We start from the raw sequence: 16,444 nt of genomic DNA, 5'->3' as shown, positions 1-16,444 counted from the left end.
AGTTTTCTTCATCTATTCCTCAGTAAACATGCACCACAGTGAGATCAAGTACCAGTCTCATCACAGAGTACTAGTTCTCACCTAGTATCCTAACTGCACCCAGCCATAAAGCAAAACATTCAGAAACCTCTTCTCTGTTGTTGCTATTTACCTCACCCTAGCTACCAACCATTCGACATACAATATAATTCCTTTCTGCATTTGAGAATAATCTGAAAGGCTTTCTTTTGTCAACTTCATAATTTTTTAATCAAAAATTTAACATATTTGGCCATTTCACTCTGTCGAATGGTAAAGAAAATACTCACATTTTCTTTTAGATACAATTATTTTGCTTCTGGTTTCTCAGTTTATAATACTGCTCACCCCCCCCCCCCCCCCCCCCCCCGTTATTTGTGTTTGTTGTCCTTCTGTCGCCACTTGTATCTGTCAATCCTATCCTACTGGCAATGCACAATAATGACAAGTTATGAAACTCTGAGAGCCACAACTGTCAACTATGTGCAAGACCTGTGGGCAAAACTTCCTCCCACGCAAGACTTCTCAGTTGCGTCTTGGAAGATGAGTTTAGCAACAATCCCAGTAGGTGTGAGTAGACCGAGAAGGTCATAAACACTGAGCAGCTGCTCAAAGAATGTTTCTCTTCGTTTCCAGTGTGTTGGTCATGTCTTTCACTGTCCTTTGGTAACCAAAAGAGAGAGAGTCATCATCTGTACTCCAACTGGTTCCCAAGACATGTGTTGAGGGCTTGATTTCGAGGCCTTTGACATGTCGTATTGTGTTCAGTTCATTTGAATTAGCCGCCTATTTTGAATGTCAATGGCTTATTTGCAGGAAGAGTGTTGTCAGCTGATTATAAACAACTGCAGTGTCATCACTATTTCCACACTAGCTACAAAATTGAACATGAATACAGAATTATCAACAAGTGCTGACACTCATGCATATTTGTCACTATATAGTGCTGCTAACTCCCTTATAGTAGCTGACAACAGGAGTGGGCTTAGCAGAAAACGAAAATGGCAAACTTTGAAGCAGTATATTATCACATAATTTTTTGTGGTGTATGCACCATTCTCGGCTTTTTGAACAAGATACCAGAAGAACCTAGTGAGATCTCTGTCCTTTTCATTCAAAGTAAATTGTATTGGCCCACATCACACACTAGTCCCACTGGAAGTTGCGGAATTGTAGCAACGTTATGAGGATACATGGCAGTAAACTTGATCCTGTTTCGAGGACCTCATTCAGAGATGGAAAGTCTTGTCTGTGTGATGATGCATCGAACAAGGTCCAGTATTTGATGCTTCTACTGCTGCATTTCTTCACTACATAGTGCAGCATGTAAAACACCTTTCCAACTGTGTATCCTCAGATGCAACGTCTACCTGACACCTCCTAATGTGATGTGATATGATCACATGATACATATGCTTCAGTTCTTCATTCTCTTGCAACTTATTTAGTAATGGGAGAAGACATGCTTCCACGACAGTGTGGCTGCTGGAGAGAAGTAAACCCTTCTTTCCAGAGGGACATACAAGTCTGTAGCCATTCACTATGCAGTATGACTCTCAGAACACTTTCAAGACGTAGTGCATGGATGTCAATGTTCACTGCTGATGCTCTTTTATGCTGATTGTCTGCAAGTCCCAAAAACAGCACACTGACTCATCAGATACTTCACTGAAACTAACCTGAAAGAAGTTGACAGTTGCCTTATGAATCGCAGTACCAGTTCTGTTTCCACTGAGAACATAACCGAAGATTGTCAGAAAGGGAACCAATGAAGGTCATACTTTAATTGGTTGTCCCGAAATCACAATTTTCCAATAATAATCTGCCCCAATTAGGACTTCAATAGGTAGATCTTCAGTATCTCCTCTTGGTTATACCAGCTGTGTACCCTCTCTCAAGGCCATATCTCCCACATCTTGTGGTACTGTCGGTTGATGAGAGAATTTGTTGCTACTTTCAAGGACTGTAACTGATATACGGGCACTGGTGGAGTATCCCATCATATCAAAATGAACCTTTCTCATTGAGAGGGATGATGTGCAGAATGGCTCAAATGTTATCATCTCTAGAGCTCTGGTTCCAGTGACGTTGAGTTGAAGAGATTAGATCAGTGAATGGTGTATAAAACTAGACACTCTACAATGTCACATGTCTGATAGTCAATGAGCAGTATGTAAGTGTACAAAGTTGGACACTTTCATTTCAATCTTGTTCACTGTTGTGAGGTGGCTATCACACAATGGAAATGTAGTTCACACTTTTACATTCTACGTGGGATACATTTCCTCATTTAAAGTCACATCTAAGGTATAGCAAGCAGCAGTCCATTTTCTTCAGGCTATTTATTCCAGCCTGTAAGCTTGCAACCTTTTAGCAATCTTGGCCTAGTGCTAAGTTACACACGAAAAGGGTCTGAATTTTGCTGTTTCTTCTTCTTGTCAATTTTCATTTTAACTTTCATATGAAAGGTTGATGCTGTGCGTACATGATTGTCTTACAGAACAGGTTCTCCACTTATTTTGCATAGGGTCCCTATCTGAAATATACACAGAGGAACAGGTGCTTGTTCATAAGTGACACGACTGAAGTTTCATCTACAGAAACTGTGAAGGTGCTACCAGAATCGTGATCACACTTCTATGTCACCTGAGGAAGAATGCAGTTATGATTTTATGTCACAAGAGAAAGGATGTAGTTTGATAGTAGGCAACTTGATGTCCACGTGGGCATGTTTGTGAGTTGCTGATATCGGCTAATGCACATCATCAGCTGTGTTTCTATCCCTTGAACATGCTCCTCCTAAAAGCCTTTTTGGCCTTCCGAATGGTCCATTTGCATTTGTCAGAGCAGTCTTTACAAGATTGTGTGTCGGCCTCGTATTCTGTGAAATCTGGCAAGCCCTGTATTGGGCCACTGTGTGAGATCAGCTCTCCTATGGTTTCCTGCATGTGCTCCTGACAGTGTCTGACTTTCTCTGATGGTGCAGAAACATCAAATGCGTTTATCTGGCTCATGAAGTTGGTGGAATTTGAGGGTAGAGTTGTCCTCTTGCATCACAATTAAGGCAGAATTGTTCTGCATCCATCATGGTGTGTTATGCTTGGTTGTTGCGAGGGTGTGTGTGTGTGTGTGGTGTGTGTGTGTGTGTGTGTGTGTGTGTGTGTGTGTGTGTGTGTGTGTGTGCGTGTGTGCGTGTGCGCACCAGTCACCCCATAACGGGATGTCCGCCGTCACTACGAGATGGCAATGCTCTGCAGTAATCGTCATAAGCAACCCTTAGGAACGCTCTTTCTTACTGCACTGCTGTCCAACAATACATTAGTAGTCTCCTTTGTACTGCATAAATGACATACCAAATGCTCAATATTGCTCTGCGATCAACACGGATGCACCAAGTCAAATTATACACAAACAGAATCAATCAATAATGACTGCGAGTGGAGTACAGCAAATGCTGTGACTTATCTGTCCAAGCTGAACAAGTTTTAAGTTGCTTGAAATCTTCTTCAATGATGTTGAAACCTCTTGAATGTGTGGCAGTACTTAATCTTGCCACACATTAATGTGTTTCGGCATCAAAATGTTGCTGTTGCTAGTAATGTGAATGAATTCAACATTGCAACTTCAGCACACACATTTATTCACAGCATCTATTATAGTTTCTGTCACAATTATATACACATAGCGCAATTTCGTACATAATCACCTAATCAACTTTGTCTCTCTTTCCATTTCATTTCCTCGGATATTCCATGCTATCATTCTTATAAAATTTCCACCTGTTTTTCTGCACCATATATATATTTACAAGTCATAATTTTTTCCGTCCAAATAAAAATTCATCCTGAGATTTTCACTGATTTAACTCTCTCAGGCTTTAAGGTAGCAGTTGATGTGTTGGAAGTGAGTCTTAAGAGTGCAAAGTGCAATTGTCTGACAAATTAAAAAAAAAGTTGATCAAGTTGAATGGCTGAATCAGGCTAAGATTCGGCGCCAGTGGCTGGAGGAGTTTGGCACGAGCATATAAGATACTACAGGCAGCAAAAAGTTTGTAGAAGCCACTGAAAATGTTCCAGCTACTAGGATGTTAAACATGTTTCTCTCATGTCATGTGTCTGATAAGATGTTCTCCTCCTCAACACCAAAGCTGTGGAACCAAGCAATTGTTTGTTTACAGTTCAATTGGTAAGTCAGTTGAGTAAGTTGGCTTACCCACCAGCCTTGGAGAGCATAGTGCTACTTTCCATCACCTTTTATTCTTCTGTACCATGCCAATTCAGAATGGAGCAACCCTACACAGATATAAATTTAACTGCCCTAATTAAATATAATATTAATAGATCGTTACAAATAATCTACTATATTTCAAAACAGGAGCTTGTTGTGGTATGGTAACTTTTTACTTTAAGCACAACAATGCAAGAAAGTCAGCAAAGTAGACACAGCACACACACACACACATACACACACACACACACACACACACACACACACACAAAATAACCTGCGCATGCTCACCAACACAAGTTCTCACTCGTGTACACAATCTTGGGCACCTATGCAGGCAGTCACCAAAGCACACTCATTCATTCAATCACTCACTCATACATTCACACTTATCTCTTCGTCACAATGCACACACATGCTCACTACACCTCATTCAACAGTTCATGCTCTTACCTATGCAAGTGAGCAAACGCACACGAGAGAGCACGCATAAGTAGGTAGGTAGGTAAGAAGGTGTGTGTGTGTGTGTGTGTGTGTGTGTGTGTGTGTGTGTGTGTGTGTGCGTGTGTGTGTGAAATTCCTTGCAGATTATTTCAGAATTTCCTGCATTTTCTAGAGTTGTCCGAGATGTATCTGCCTTTTCTGAGTTAAAATCAATTTCCATACAAAACACACATTTTGGTGATTACATTTCCACCCTGATGATAAATATATGAGTGAAATGAAAAGCGACAAAGCAATACACAAATAATTAAAAATGACACTGACTGAAAATTCAGTATGGTATAAAGCCAACACTTCCTGCGATGAATCACTTAATGATCCCACAAAGCACTAATTTTTGCTGGTGGAATAACATGGAACAAAAAGTCGACAACTAACCACATCCCAGACATGTACAATAAGTGACATATTTAGTGAATGTCCAAAGCTAAACAATTAATAGTCTCTGTCACTCTCCGAAGGAGGTTCGCACATACATTGCCATTTGTATCAATGCAGTCTTGTCCTGTCAAGATCTACATGTTAATTTGCCTGAAAGAGCGAGTATTTCAAATATTATAACCTCCCTGATGTAATGGTTGCCACTGAGACTTCAACAAGCAGGAGTCAAGATCATTTGTTATAAGCTGTGGTGCACAGAACTGTTATACTTGGAGTGTGCCCATTTAGACATTCAATAGTGTCAGCTTTTCGACTGAACACCTTAGTAACACTTAACACACATGCAGCCACATCTGATGGACTAGTAAATTTTGTGTTCAGCATGCCAGGGGCGGTTACAATTTACCCATTCCAGCTTGCGGTGTGTTTGGTTTATTAATAATGGAAATTAATGCAACAGTGTTTGTGCAAAACCAATCCCACTGAGTGTATACAGCATCAAACTGTAGAGAGATAGGTAAGTTACATGCATTGTGATACTTTATTAACAAACCAGCAGTGGATCAAACTACACTGTCTGTTACCCCAACACGCAGAACAATTATAGTCATTTCATGCTGTGGTTATAATGTGTGCTCCAATAACTGCACCTTTTTGTACACAACACTCCTATCTACTGACTCCACAAAATTATCACTGTCATAGCCACGTAGCAGCATGCTGAATAAGGAGTTGTTCTGTTGTGTTTGAATTATTTCTGAGAAGGTATACTGATATTTGCTTTCATCTTTCTATCTTTTATGCAACTGCTTGACTAAATGAGCTTGGCTTTACATTGATCTTTTAATAAACAGAAAAGCCCACTGCAGAGCCTAAATGTTGTTGCCATTTTTAATTCATTTTCACACTCAACATGACCTATTATATAAAAATGTATCTGAATGTACTATTTAAGTGACTTTATTATTTTATTCTGAATTTTCTATGGTAGCCCACTGCAATACTAGTGATGCACCGCAAATTAGATCAGCCTAATGCAAATCACCATCATTCTGCGTTACTAAAATCAAGAAATCTGAAACTACATGGCGTCCATGACAGACATGTTTCACCTTAAAGGTTATTCCACTTCCTGTTTCATTGAGCCTAGAAACAGAGTAATTCAATTACCTTATGCTAACCCATTTATATTCTCTCATCTCCAGATACTTGCAAATCTTCAAGCCACACCAAATTCCCAATCCATTGCACACAAGTACATCTAATATTAGAGCATCCCACCAGCATTCAATAAAGTTTGGTAGAAGATGAGCAAATGCTATCTGAAACATAAAATGATATTTCAAAATGATTAACTGAACAATGCATATACAGATCAATACCGCCACCAATGTGAAATAGAATTTATTCTTGTTAATGCATGCTATCATTGCACAGAAAAACACAATACAGATTATTACAACCACTAATGGGAAATGGAATTTATTCTGGTTGATTCACTCAGGCACTGCACCGAATAACAGCCCACTGGACAAAACTTATTTCAGGGTATTTTCAGCTCTTCAAAAGTTTAATTAGAGGAGATTCAGTACTTCATGAGCTTTTTATTTAGAAAGCTTACAGAATGGCTATGACAGACTGAAGTATACTGCCCATATAATCTCATTATCATCTTTTTTCTGATGTCAAATAAGTAATTTTCAATTGCTAATACAAATTTATACCACACAAAGTACAATTAAACTTAATGCTAGTGAACATCATATTCCAGGTTACCAACATCACTCAACTCTATTAATTGTAAAAATAGCAAATTTTTCTACAAAGTATGAGGGAACTTCAAACAGTAAGTTACAAATTGTCACGGCAGGCCAAGTAAATTTCACTGAATACTGTATTACTCTTCAGATACAAGGCACTTCTTTTCAACACAGTCATCAGTCTCTGTAAACAATGGTTGGAACATTCTATAAGTCATTAAATTCCCCAAATTAGAAACCCCCTTGTCATAAAGCCATTTGAGAACAGCTGTGTGAATGTTCCCACCATTGGAAATCCCTCCCCACCCAGAGATATTCTTCCTTCACTGCCTGGACATTGTCCTCTATGGTAGATGTTGATAGCCTTCCTGATTAGAACCATCCATGTTTATGTGACCTTGGTCACACTTTAACATTGGTATGTTTCCAGCTGGCACACCATTTGATTCCCATACTATGATGCACCTGTTCTCTGCACTGCAGAAGAATTGTGCCTTCGGGGAAACCTGGAACATCTAGTCTCTTTTGACAATGTGCTCACAATAGTGTTAGCATGTGACAACATGTGTAACTTAGTTTCTCAAGTCCTTATGTAAAAAACTCAGGTTTATATTCAACTTCTATCACCAACACTAATTACAATAAAGGTATCATCAATCACAGAACCTGTAGTCAGTAAACTGTACAAAATCTCAAAAATAAATAAAAATCAGCAGGCTTAGAGAACATACCAATCTGTGTGCTGAAATGATGCACACAGGGCACACAAGCTCTTGTCACAAACATAATTAATGAGTCATTTGCATCAGGATACTCTGCAGGGTATTCAAAACAGGGAAGAGTTGTGACTCTCCTAAAGAAAAGCAATGCTGATGAAACAGGAAACTACAATCCCATTCACTTGTTGTCATACTTCCATAAAATAATCATGAAAGATAGATTAATAAATTACTAGAACAAATACAATCTTCTACGTGAACCACAGATTGTGTTCTGAAGTGGTAGAAGTGCTGCTAAGAAAGTAAATGAAACACCGAACAAAATTTACAATTGGTAAATTTACAATAAAGAGCTCACTGTAAAGATCTGTTTAAAGTATTTGGGTATTTTAACTACACCATTTGAATACACTCACCAATCAGTTTTGCACATGAAAAATAATATTGATTATTACTGAACAAACACCTCTGTCCATGACCAAAATAAAGACTTAACTTACATCTACTAAGAACAAATTAAACTCATGAAAACAAACATATTACTAAAACAAACTTACTTAAAATGACAGTTAAAAAGTACTGGTTAAATTAAATGGCTTAATATAGTAAAGAATTAGTGAGAATACACAGTGCGAGTTTGGTAACAAAAAGTAACACCATTATATAACAACAATTATAATAATAAATCACTGTCATCCCATGTGACACTTTTGCATTTTTCTGTAAAAATATTACACCCAAAGCTCTTCGATATGGTGTTTCAGATAAGTAGTTCACTTCATATTTCTGAAAGTGCTTAAGATATTGTAACTCTGTTTTCGCCTACATGAATTGTGAGAAAGTCCTCACTAACACTGTCTTTTTATAGTTACATTAATTACAGATACTGATGTCAGCATCCATAGCCACTGCTTTACAGGGGTGGTGATTTTCAATGTATGATGCAACCGATTCCAATGTTTCCAGCATTTCTCTTATTGTGCAAGAAGACTGCTGCTTTGCTGTTATTGCCACAGCCTTCGCCTCCTCCGAAGAACTCCTCTCCACAACTTCTTGCTCTGAAACATATTGCAACTGCATAATTTGTTCAGTGGTCATTTATTAGCTGTGATCTTCCACAAGCTTATTGATATTGTTATCTACTTCTGGCCCATGCTCTTGAGCAGAAATACAATCTTGTTGACTACAGGCTCCACAGGTACTAACTCAAATGCCTCTAAGTCACATTCGACAATGCACTTTGGCCAATGCTTTTTCCAAGCAGAAGTGAGATTTGTCTTGGTAATCCATTTCCATGCCATTTCAACCATCTTAATTCAGGCAACAATGTTGAACTGATAGTTCCAAAAGTCTCAGAGTGAGATTGGAGCTTCAGTCTACTTAAAGCAATGCTTGTAGAGTAGTTAGTGTAGAGCTTCATAAAGTTTGAACTAACATGCTGGTCCGTCACATTTAACCCGCTCTTCTGGACTTTATACTTCCAGAAAGTTCATGGAATTCCTGAATTGTGAACAAGCAGTGGTTTAATTTTCAAATTGTCACTTGCATTGGCACATAATGGCAGTGTGATATGGTCTTTCACTGGCTTGTGACCAGGCAACACATTTTCCTCTGCTGTTATAAAGGCACGCTTGGGCATATCTCATCACAATTAAAAATGTGTTGCAGCAGATAACCCTCACAATCTGTGAGCATCTTGAAGTTGCTGATGAGGTTCACTGCTGCCTTTGTGTTGGAGCTGGCTGCTTTCCCATGCCTCACAATGCTATGGATGCCAGTTATTCTCTTAAACTTCTTGAATCACCCACGGCTTCCCTTAAACATTTCTTCAGCCGCAGATGATCCTGGCGCCTTGTTAACAAGGTCAGTGAAAATCATTCTAGCCTTCTCACAATTGATGTTCTCGGTAATAGGGTCAACTTGCAATTGCTTTTCATTTAGCCATTCAAGGAGCAACCTTTCATCATCCAGAATACGAAATCATTGTTTAGACACTCTTGTCATTCCATTTGAAGCCTCTATCTCCTTAATCTTATCGAATAATGGAAAATCCAGGATGGAATGAAACAATATTGTGAAAAGGAAAGTTGCTACTCACCATATTGTGGAGACACTGAGTCGCAGATGGGCACAACAGAAAGACTGTCACAAATATAGCTTTCCACCAGTAATGCCTTCGTCAAAATTAGATGACAAATACACAGAAACACACTCACAAACTCTGCTACATGGTGAGTAGCAACTTTCCTTTACTTAATCTTATCCTTGTTCTTGAGGATGGTGCATATAGTTGATGTAAACCAACTGTATGTGCATGCTACATCAGCAACGGTCAAACAATGTTTGTGTTTCTCAGTTATTTTACGTTTCATTTCTAACATCATTTTCTTTCTCTTATGGTCATCTTCTTGTGGCTTTATCTTCAGGGAAATTTCTACGAAGGTTATTAAAACTTGCACACAGAAAAACATGGTGTGAACCCAAGTTTAGAAATATGTGTGATCACAAGCTGCACTAAGATGGTAGCAGAAAGAGTGCTAAAGCCAGAATGGAGTAGGCACTAAAGACACTGTTCATATCCCGCTGCCGGCAATGAATGTTTAACATTTCTCCGGCTGAACACGAATGGCTGGTGACATCACACTAAATCATTGTCACTCGTTATGTAAAACATTCCTCGTTAAGTTATTTATTTATTTTGCTCATTATGCAAATTGTGCATTTTGGGAGGTGCTTGTTAGGTGAGGTTCCACTATATTTCTACAGTCAAATCTACTGTTAATAACTGACACTGCAAGTACAGCAACAAAGTGATGATTACTTTTGCTATTTTATATTTGTATCAGCTAAAGAGCAACTTAGTGTGAAAAGGAATATATAGCAAGCAACATAGCTCTAGAAGAGAGAAATTCAACAGAATTTCATTCTTCAAAATCCAATCACTAGTTTTGGACATGAATGTGACTGCTGTATTAGGGGGAAGTTATGGATTTCAAATCCAAGTAATGAAATACATTACTTTGGATGAGGAAACAGTTTCACGATATCACAATACCACAGGGGAAATTAAACTTTAATTCAGACAGTGTCATTTGTGTGTGTTGGGTGCTGGTTAGTTTGAAAAAAGTCTTTCACAAACCAGGAAAACTAGATATGCTTATTTGCAGAAAATGCAGAAGGAGCATGAAGAGAACATTTGACTTGTATACACAAACTATTTCTGATAGGAGGTGTCTGAAGAGCGCTGATGGCCTCGATGTTGAGCGCCCATAAGCCCCAACACACACACACACACACACACACACACACACACACACACACACACACTAAGAAGAATGACACTCTACCGAATGTGCAATAAATTGTTATTGGAAGAACACTGGAATACTGTGCAGAGTGTAAGAGCAAATTTGCAACAAACAAATCAAATGAAATAGAAATTCTGGAAGCTGTTGCTTGTAACCCATATATTAACAACAGTGACATTGTGAGTGCCTCTGGAATAAGTTGGCCCAGCATTATTTGCATTTTGTGCTCGAATGACTTCTATCCATAACATGTGTCACTTCACTCTTAGGGTTGCTGAAGACGTGTGGAATTCTGTCTCACACTTCTGATGTGACATTAAGACAGCAAATTTTTTCTTCAAATAATTCTCTTTATCAATGAAGCCACCTGTACAAAGTATGGAAAACTGAATCTAAGAAGTGTGAGTTATTGGGCAGCAGAGAAACAGTACTGGCTGATGCAGGCTGAATGTCAGAGACAGTTGAGTGTGACAGTTTGGTGCAATAGTGTTTGAGTCTATGTGATTGGTTGTTACTTCATTGAAGAAATACGAAAAGGTAAAAGAAACGCACAATATCTTACTGAAGTACTAACAGCGCTCGTAGAGAAAGTACCACTTGAAATAACATAGGTGTACATGGAACCAGCACAATGGAGGCTTGGCTCACAACTGCTTGTGGCTGGAAAAGTGCTCACCCAGCTCTTTCATGGTCACTGAATAGGATGTGATGATGTTATCAGTTGGCCTGCACTTTCACCTCATTTGACACCACAGAAACTTTCTCATCCAGGTGAACGCAAAGATGCTCATTTGACACCACAGAAACACTCTCATCCAGGTGAACGCAAAGATGAAGTCCACACATAAGTTACAGCAGTCCAAGAGTATTCAAAACTTTGGATTGTTGTGGCATGTGCAACAATATTCAAGGAATTCACTAGTCTATCAAGAAGTCCTTCCACCAGCAATTCAAGCATGTACTGCAGTAGAAGCTGGACTTTTAAAAAGCTTGATGACATAAATGAATTTTTAAACAAGCATTTACGACCATATTCTTTTGCTGTTTCAGTTTTGTTAGTTTTGCCGAGGTAATTTTGCAATATAAATGTGTATCCTGACAAACTCATGATCCGAGGTTATCATTTAACAATCTTTATACCTTGTTTTCCTGTTTTACAAACCCAGGCAATTACTGATGTTCACCTTTCTTTCAATGCTTTGGCAGAATGCAGAACAGGACTAATATGGCAGTCAACTGGAGAATCATCCTTAAATGCCATGCCCTTTGTCTTCCAATTGGTATGGCAGTCCAATGACGTGTAGTAAGTTTTCTTAGTAAAAGTATTAATTCTATCCACTATTCCACTTTAGTAGATAGACTCTCTTACCTGTATCAAGCAGGAGCCCCAATTAACCTGATGTGACTGTCTCATACAATAATATGTTTTGCATAAGACAATAACGGATTACAAAACAGGCCTAAATCCTAAGTTTTAAATATTTTAATTTCTCCAAAACTACTAATCAGATTTTGAAGACTGACACATTGTAGAATTAAATCTCTATTAGATGTACAATACTAATTGCAGAAATTATAATAGTTTCATTTGAAAAAGCAAAGTTGGCTCTGATATCTTTGTAATTCATACAGCTATGAAAAGAGACTATACATCATTTCCTGGAGACTTATTCATAATTCACTTGGGTGAAAAGAGAATTAAAATTTCTTAAACAGTTCTGGAGATATCCAAAGTTAACAGTTTAGCTGAGTCACTCTGTACAATACTAATACTTTATCCTCTTTCTGGGCTCAACATCTCATTTAATATAGAGGGGGAATTAAAGAGTGGGAGATCCAGGATGGCATAGCAACAATAAGGAAAAGACAGATACTCGCCACATGAAAGAGGCACAATGAAAAAGAATGCTCAAAATGTTTCAGCTTTTGGGCAAAGTCCTCCTTCAGAAGTGGAAAAACACACACACAATCACACAGGAACAACGATTACACAAATTCCACTGTCTCCAGGAGCTAGGGACCTCAGTGCCTGGAGACAGTGGGCATGTGTGTGGGAGTTTTTCATGTGTAAATGTCTGAGTCCGCTTCTGAAGGAGGACTATTTCTAGTATTCTTTTTCACTGTGCCTGTCTGTGACTCAGTGCCACCTCTAGGCAGTGAGGAGCAACCTATTCTTTTCATATTGTTGATATAGAGGGATATGGATTCAAAATTTTCAGGCTTGCAAATCGGGAAGTTGCTGTACACAGAATGGAAATCAAACATTGCACCCTGGTCTTTAACCTAGCCAACAATGTGTATGTATTACATTATGAAATAATGTGTGTACAGTGTGTGCAGTCATTGGTATCAGATACAAGAAAGGCAAAGCATTAGCTTTTTACATCACTAAATAACTTCTTTTCAAAACAGTATTTTAGATTACGGAGAACCAAGTGAGGTTGCAATGTTTTAAACACACTGGCCTTGTACTCATATGGATGGAGGTTCCAATCTCTATCTGGTCATTCTGATTTACATCCTGCTTGGTCTACCCTAAATCACTTGAGGCGAATGCTACGAAGATTATTATCATAAGCCCATGGCCAACTGCACAAGCCAGCCTAATCAAATTACACTTTTAAGGATCTAAATATTTATTACATTTTTTCCTTGATATCAAACTGTAATACCAAATGTTCAACATCCTTGGATAAGTGATCCACAGACAAAACTGAAATATGAGCCATTTCAAGCATCAAAATAAAAAGCAGTGTTTCTTTGCCTATTGAATTCAATCTGTTTATTCTCACAGGAATTTGTCGTCTTCGGCAAGCATTTCTCTCTGACTATTTCATAAACAAATACAATTCATAATGAATGATTATCAACAATAACCTTAAATTTACTTCACTTTTTGAATAAAGTACTACCATCTAGGAATCAAGCACATTATACTTTCTCTTCAAACTGGGAATGAAAATTTAATTTACAGCAAGAAAGCAGAGATAATTGAAACAGAATTCCAATTAGATAAAGAAAGTTATTATCTACAGTAACTGGAATAAATAGATGAACAAATTACCTCAGTAAATTCCCACATAACACTAATAGCCCACAAAATGCCAAGGTGCCTAACAAGAATAGCCTTGAACATCCATCCGAAATAATGACCCACTGCAAAAACATCAATGTGACTCCATATTCTCTCGACTGTTACATCCGTGCAATTAACACCATATTCCTGAAAATTAAAATATCAGAAACGGTATTCAAGAAATTTACAGTATAAAATGAATCAAAATATAAAAACTGACGAAATGTAAGCATAAACATATAAAATCAATCACTTACAGGTATTCTTGCATACTTTATTTTGTTCTAATGAAGTATAACCTCCAAAGAATAAAATTACACCTCTTCAAACATTTATGAAATGCTAACAAGATTTGTAGTTCCATAAAATTGTAATTAGTACTTCTAAAATAACTTTTACGGCATCCAACTGGAATTACATCTTATTCAGAAAATGGTGAAAGTAATTATAAGAGGCCATCAAAAATTTTCCATTTCAGAGTTTTGCTGCAACTCAGATGCAGGTATAGAAGCACCAACATGCAGATACGAATAGTCCCTTAAAAAAGACCTTGGAAGGTCGATTATTCCTGCTGGACAAGGATGTGCAGCAGGCAGTTATGGACTACTTCATGCAACAGAACAGTGGGCTAATGGTGATTTCGTCTAATAGACTTACTGATTCTGAACTGTCAGGCCTTCCACCGAAAACTTTTTGATCGCTCCTTCAAGCTTGAAGTTGAATAACGATTGACAAAAGAAATACTTTTTTTGTATCAACAAAAATAATCAATTTTTGAAAATATAATGTAATTGGATAGATAACAAAAGTCTACTCACCAAGTGGCAGCTTTCACCCCTCTTCCTTGTCCTTCAACCCTTCTGCCAGAAGAAGGAGCCACTGGACCCAACAGCTTACATAATTTCAGTATCTTTATAAGCATGTTCATCTGTCAGCACTGATTTTTTTTATCTATCCAATTATTAAATACTTTTTTGTGTGATATAATTACAAATTAACAATTTTCAGATGTTTCTTTCCTTTACTTCTACTGTGAATCCTTGCTTCTTGTCAAATTTCATGATTATAGGTTAACTGGAAGTATCCTATAGGTTTTAATGAGTGGGTTTGCAAGTTTCAAAATATGTGACATAAATGACTGTATATTTTGATTGGATTGACTATTAGAGACAACTTCCATTAATTGCGACTTTAATTTGTAGACATGAAATATTTTATAACAATTTCTGTAGCGAAGTTGTTATAGTAATTTTTAAATAATGTATAATTTAATAACAATGAAACAGTTCCTTGTTTATTCCCTGCAGTCATCAGAAAAGTAAGAAGCATCTATTGGATGATGAAAACACCAGGCACAACTGGGCAAATTTAATGCCTCAGGCACTTCACAGCAATTACTAGATTTATTTAGACAAAATTACGATGGCTATCGCCCTTTTTCTGTATGTTATGCTGCATACCAAGCACACTTGATCTAATCCGTAAAACATGATGATGAAAGCTGACAAAACATCAACGTCTCACATTCAACAATACCAATCCACTGATAAACCTGAAACGAGAAAGACTTATTGAAAATTATACTGTCTGACAATTTCCTAAAAAATGCTTTGGACTGTAGAAAAATTTCTTTATAGAGTGTTTGAATCCCACTATTAGCTCTGAGTGAAATCCAAATTGTATTAATAGTCTTCTCGTCCTCCTCCTGATGACAGAGGTGGTATTATGCCCAGGCCATGAGTCCAACTAAATCAATGAACTATTTTCTGTGACTGGCAAGAAGATGTATTAGGTGTAATACTGACCCTTATTCTTTCCCATTTTTCCAGATTCTGCTATGTTGATTACAAGATGTTTGCAATTATACAGTCTCTACGTAAATTTCTGGTCCGAATTTGTCCTGAGATTCGAATTGATGTCTCAGAAATTAACTACTAAATAAAATATATGTGAGTCTTCAGGAAAATAAGAGTATTTCAACTGTATACCACATTCTTCACTTTTCACCTTTGCAAATATGAAAACATTAACTGGGTTCCACATTACTGTGAAACTCGGGAACACACACAAAGACAGAGGCTATTAGCAAGTGTATACAAAGGAAACATAAGGGAAATTAATTTAGTTTGATCTCCAAGTGAATAGCAACCTAACAGCTGTGTCAGAGAAACTATCAACGGAAACTGAACTTCGCTTTAGAAAGTGCGTTTGCATTGTGCTGTGTATTCCGTTTACCAAAGAGCCACCAACCAGGGCCATGCACATGCTCAGTTGCATGTGCAGTGTCTGCTACAGCTACAGCAAGGGTATACATTTCTACAGCCACTACGCGAGCTACAAATTTGGCAATTTTCAACATTTTATAAAGAACAGCTCTCTTTAATGTGTCCTGGCAACTAAAATTTTAGCAATGTTTCTTTTGATGTATTCTTCAACTATAAAAAATTTCAG

General features: G+C 37.7%; 1 protein-coding gene across 8 annotated transcripts in view; it reads right to left on the bottom strand.

Annotated features, from left to right (window-relative positions):
- Nucleotides 1-16,444, bottom strand: part of LOC126333600 (phosphatidylserine synthase) — a 150,191-nt gene that overhangs the window by 73,028 nt on the left and 60,719 nt on the right. For all 8 annotated transcript variants that reach the window (XR_007564315.1, XR_007564301.1, XR_007564295.1 and 5 more), the window contains exons 3-4: nt 13,982-14,140; nt 6,301-6,452 (exon numbers count right to left, since the gene is read on the bottom strand). Coding sequence is in view for 5 of the 8 variants with exons in the window: in XM_049996749.1 (XP_049852706.1) it covers nt 6,301-6,452; nt 13,982-14,140 (311 nt within the window). In the remaining 3 variants the exon portion in view is untranslated. The remainder of the gene's footprint in view (nt 1-6,300; nt 6,453-13,981; nt 14,141-16,444) is intronic.

This window comes from Schistocerca gregaria, chromosome 2 (assembly GCF_023897955.1).
Source record: "Schistocerca gregaria isolate iqSchGreg1 chromosome 2, iqSchGreg1.2, whole genome shotgun sequence".
Lineage (NCBI taxonomy): Eukaryota > Metazoa > Arthropoda > Insecta > Orthoptera > Acrididae > Schistocerca > Schistocerca gregaria.
This window is presented reverse-complemented; position numbering and strand designations above follow the sequence as displayed.